Raw genomic sequence first — 4,999 nt, 5'->3', positions numbered from 1 at the left:
CCACCAACTTCGTCACGTGCCTTAAGCACGTGCTCCAGCAACTTCTGCAGCTGGATCTTGCCCTGTAGTGTGCGGAGGCCCGGAGTGTTGGGCGACGACACGTTCACGACCAGGTAGTCGGCGTACTTGCCCAACGCGTGGACGCCCTGCACGTAGTCGGCCGCCGCGTCTTCGGTAAGTTTATTCTTACCCAAATTGACGCCCAGTACGCCAGCCCGATGGCCGTCGTCCTGGCGGTTAACACGGGAGCTGACGTATCTCTCGAGACGGGCACCGACGTGCTCGAGTCCTTTGCTGTTAAACCCATAGCGGTTGAATGAAGGCTCCTCTCTGTCCTCGCGGCAAATCTGAAGAACACGCGGTGTTCGGGTTTGCCTGGCTGTGCTCTTGGGTGTGAACACTACCGCATTCTCCAAGCCACCCAGACCCAGTTCCAGCATCTCTCTTCCATGTCCTCTCCGCTCTCTTAATCATAGACCGGCGCGCATACCCAGCGGGTTTGTAAACTCCCAGGCCTAGAACCTGGACATGCAGCAGCTCTGGGTCGGTCTCCGGGTCTTTGGGCGTCAGACCGAAGCGTGCGCACTGCACGGCGATCTTGTGGGCCGTCTCGGGCTCGAACATCCGCACCACGGGCATCATTGGCTCGGCCAGCTGCCGGATGACCCACTCATGCGGCACGACGCCGTTGTACGCGGCCACGACGGCGGCTGCGGCGCCACCACCAACAGCCACGTATGCAGCGGTGTGAAATCCCGACGAAGAGGACGCAGCTGAGCTGAAGGACGCGGTCTGAAGCGTTCGTGTCGCCCGACGGATCGAGGACGTCGCTGCGCGCATCTTTAATGTCAATCGGAGAGTGACGGCTGGTTTCAAACAATCCTCTCAATAGTTATAAATATTTTATTTCTGTCTAGGGGCCCAAAGGAGGGGCAAACAATGTGCGCAAATACCGCTCTAATATTTTTATTGAGGAGTCTGAATAATTATATAGGGGATTGTCAGCCTTTCAGTAGAAATCGGCAATTTCGTGAGACTAGAAGCGCGTGTCATACTTCTATCACCGTACGTGAAAGACCCAGGCGCTGAAGAAACACTTGCATATCCTGACTGTCTAGCTGTATAGCTGAGGTTGGCCACTTCTATTATGGCCCCGGACACCCCATGAAGCCGCATCGGATGAAACTCGCGCATCACCTGGTCGTCAACTATGACTTGTACCATAAGATGGACGTCTTCGTACGGACAGTGCTGGGTATATGGAAATGAAGAGCGGGGGCTGAAGGGTTTTGTGCCCTGATGTACTGTAGGAGCCGCACTGGGCGTCTGCAGACGAGATGAAGGTGTTCCATGCGCCAGACTACATTGAGTTCCTGCAGCACGTGAGTCCAGCGAACCAGCGGGACCCAACGATAGATCTGGCTAAATGTACGTCAATTTGAGGTTGTTATGGTGGGCAATGGACGTAAACCGTGTGTGCAGATAACTTCGGAGAGACGAGCGACACAGACTGCCCCGTGTTTGACGGCGTTTTCGACTTCTGTCAAATCTACACTGGAGGAACTCTAGGTTCGTGGCATACAGTAGTGCTACTAGATCGAGAGAAATAATACCCAGATCTATGCTGATCAGATGCGGTGGCGCGTCTGAACTTCGGACTCTGCGATATTGCGATCAACTGGTCTGGCGGTCTCCACCACGCGAAGAAGGCGTAGGGGTCGGGGTTCTGCTATGTGAATGACATCGTGCTCGGCATCTTGGAGCTGCTAAAGCGAGTGCTTTTTAACGGAGAAAAACATGGTTGGGGCTAGCGTTAATATTTGTTTTGGTGTCAGGTATCACCCGCGCGTGCTTTATATCGACATTGATGCACACCATGGTGACGGTGTGGAGGAAGCCTTCTACGTCACGGACCGTGTGATGACGGTATCGTTCCACAAATACGGCGACTTCTTCCCTGGAACGGGAGACGTTAAGGTATTAACTCCTTGAAGCCCGTCGATGGTCTTGAATGGGTAGACTGATATAAGGTTCTTTAACTTGGTTTTGAACAGGATATCGGTGCAAAGAGTGGGAAGTATTACGCTGTCAACTTCCCACTACACAGCGGCATGGATGACGATAGCTACGAAAGCATATTCAAGCCAGTGATAGATAAAGTGATGGAGACTTTTTGCCCCTCAGCAGTGGTTCTTCAGTGTGGTGCTGACTCCCTGACAGGCGATCGTCTCGGTTGTTTTAACGTAACTACACGAGGTCATGGTGAGTGTGTTCGCTTCGTTAAAGGTTTCGGTCTCCCGATGCTGGTACTGGGCGGTGGAGGCTACCGAATCCGCAACGTTTCTCGTGCGTGGGCCTACGAGACGTCGATCCTCGTGAACCAGGAAGTGTCCAACAACATTCCATACAACGACTACTTTGAGTTCTACTCGCCAGAGTTCAAACTGCATCTGGCCCCCGACAAAGATCTCAAGAACGACAACACCAAGGAATACTTGGAGAACCACAAGTATGTGGAATGTCGACATTTCTCAAAAGGAATATCTACTAAATCCTGAATCGTGTGTTTATCCTGTTGCAGAATCAGAATATTTGAGAATCTACGCGCACTTCCAGGCGCTCCAAGCGTGCAGATGCAGCAGGCGCCTCCTGCCCGGATGCTGCGAGAAGAAGACGAAGATTTATTAATAGTCGATCCAGATTCTAGATTTAAAAACGACGGGAAGCGCCAGCACGAGGCCGAGTTTTATCACGATGAACACGACCAAGACCATACCGTGGCGATGGAGCGACTCCAAACGTGGTCCCTATGGACGTCGACTAAGAATAGTAACGTCAATTACTTCGAAGTACTACGTAGCGGTTTAAATAGTACTGAGTTCTTCCTTAAAGAGTTTTTTTTGTTGTTTAAATTCCATTTTTTTAAATTGAGCGCAAACATTTTGGCACAAATTGGTTGTGATATCTGCTTATAGATGGGCCTTACAAAAACTAGCATTATGATGTTAACAGGTACGGTACTTGCTGCGTGATCAGCTCCGTACACTTCAACACCTTCTTCTTCTCCATTGCGCTCCTCCCTCACTTGACAATTCGCCTCATCGAGCTCACTCCGAGATGATCCGTCACGTTCTACGTCTCCCGTGTCGTCGAGGTGTTTCCACGCTGCGCACAGTCCAGGAATTCGACTACGTCATCGTCGGTGGAGGTTCAGCCGGGTGCGTCCTCGCCAATCGACTGAGCGCTGACGCGTCCAATTCCGTTTTGCTGGTGGAGACTGGACCCAAAGACCGTGGGCTCTTTGACTCGATTCGACTGGCAATGCCTGCTTGTTGACTGCCAACTTCATCAACGATCGGTACCACTGGAACTACGTGACGGAACCGCAGCAACACTTAAATGGACGCTGCCTGACGTGGCCACGTGGACGAGTTTTAGGTGGCTCGTCTTCGATTAACGCCATGCTCTACAGCCGGGGGCATTCATTGGACTACGACGACTGGCAACAAGCTGGAGCTGACGGATGGAGTTATGCTGACTGTTTGCCGTACTTTAAGAAGGCTCAGACCCATTCACTTGGTGCTGACGAGTATCGTGGAGGTGACGGCACATTGCATGTAACGACAACGAGACCAGCCGCTGTACCAAGTCTTCCTTGATGCTGCCATGCAGGCAGGATATCCCTTCACAGACGACGTGAATGGACACCAACAGGAAGGTGTAGGGTGGTTGGATCATACGATCCACAACGGACAGAGATGCAGTGCTTCTGCTGCGTACTTAACTGACTCTGTATTGGCACGTGAGAACTTGATAGTTGCTACCGATACATTCGTCAACAAAGTGTTGTTTGAAGGGAAGAAAGCTGTCGGGATCGAGACGGAGCCGTTCAAACCCGAGCGACTCAAATTCGAGCACTGAAAGAGGTGATTCTATCGAGTGGAGCGATCAATTCTCCACAGTTACTGATGCTTTCTGGTGTGGGAGACGCCGAGCACTTGAGAAAGATCGGAGTCCCCGTCGCACACCATCTCCCCGCGGTCGGACAGAACATGGAGGAGCATCTCGGTGTCTATCTCCATGTCGCGTGTAAGAAACCGGTGACGCTTTACCATGCAACGCCACATTTCCCGCGCAAGATGGCGTGGATGGGGATCCAGTGGCTGGTCTCCAAGACTCGCATGGGCACCTCGTCACACATTGAAGCCGGCGGCTTCTTCCGTAGTGCATCCGGTAAACGGCATCCTGATCTCAAGTGGCAGTTCTTGCCTGGTGCGAGTGACGAAGACCGTCAGCTCTTACGGGACGGCCACGCCATGATGTTGCATTGTACAGCACTACGCGCGACGAGCCGAGGCTACATCAAGTTGCGAAGTGCCAACCCGCGTGACAGTCCTGTCATCCAACCCAATTACTTGGCGACTGAGTCCGATCGTGTGGATATGCGCAATGGCGTGCGGTTGACACGTGAAGTTCTGATGCAACAAGCGCTCGATGAATATCGAGGAGAAGCGATCTCTCCGATCGCGGGAGTACAGTCGGACGCTGAGATTGACGCGTGGATTCGGCAAAATGCTAGTACGGATTACCACCCGTCCAGCACGAATCGAATGGGTAAAGAGGCCGATATAAAAACACGGTTGTCGATGCGCAGACACGAGTGCACGGGCTTGAAGGACTGCGCGTGGTGGACGCTTCGATCATGCCCAATAATGTTAGTGGGAACCTCAACGCACCCACCATTATGTTAGCTGAAAAGGCTGCTGATATTATCCTTGGTAACCCGGCACCACCCAAGTCCAATGCGTTGGTATATGAATCGACGAATTGGGAGACAAGTCAGCGGTGAAGTTTTAACATTGTAACTGAGAATGCTGTTAGTGAGCCATTAGAAAACTGGATACCATTCGCAGCAAACACGACCGGTAATTAAGGCACTGCGGCCTCTACAAGTTGCTTGAGTTCATTCAGCATCAGGTCATCCTTTTTCACTTCTGCT

General features: G+C 52.1%; 3 protein-coding genes across 3 annotated transcripts; 2 read left to right on the top strand and 1 right to left on the bottom strand.

Moving 5' to 3' along the window:
* Positions 1-400: 400 nt before the first annotated feature.
* Positions 401-840, bottom strand: PITG_21310 (uncharacterized protein; the record flags this gene model as incomplete). The annotated part of the gene is made up of 2 exons (XM_002894775.1): positions 401-454; positions 508-840. 2 exons carry the CDS (start codon positions 838-840, stop codon positions 401-403), a joined length of 387 nt encoding a protein of 128 aa, XP_002894821.1.
* A 324-nt stretch (positions 841-1,164) lies between these two features.
* PITG_21309 (histone deacetylase, putative) lies at positions 1,165-2,596 on the top strand (the record flags this gene model as incomplete). Its single annotated transcript, XM_002894774.1, has 7 exons — positions 1,165-1,239; positions 1,311-1,432; positions 1,502-1,569; positions 1,633-1,711; positions 1,836-1,977; positions 2,055-2,513; positions 2,582-2,596. The coding sequence occupies 7 exons, from the start codon at positions 1,165-1,167 to the stop codon at positions 2,594-2,596; spliced, it is 960 nt and encodes a 319-aa protein (XP_002894820.1).
* Positions 2,597-3,117: 521 nt separating this feature from the next.
* Positions 3,118-4,849, top strand: PITG_21308 (choline dehydrogenase, putative; the record flags this gene model as incomplete). Its single annotated transcript, XM_002894773.1, has 5 exons — positions 3,118-3,270; positions 3,390-3,648; positions 3,692-3,867; positions 3,927-4,614; positions 4,662-4,849. 5 exons carry the CDS (start codon positions 3,118-3,120, stop codon positions 4,847-4,849), a joined length of 1,464 nt encoding a protein of 487 aa, XP_002894819.1.
* Positions 4,850-4,999: the final 150 nt, after the last annotated feature.

Source organism: Phytophthora infestans, genomic scaffold, assembly GCF_000142945.1.
Source record: "Phytophthora infestans T30-4 supercont1.485 genomic scaffold, whole genome shotgun sequence".
NCBI lineage: Eukaryota > Oomycota > Peronosporomycetes > Peronosporales > Peronosporaceae > Phytophthora > Phytophthora infestans.
The sequence above is the reverse complement of the archived record's forward strand: the minus strand, read 5'-3'. Positions and strand labels throughout refer to the sequence as shown.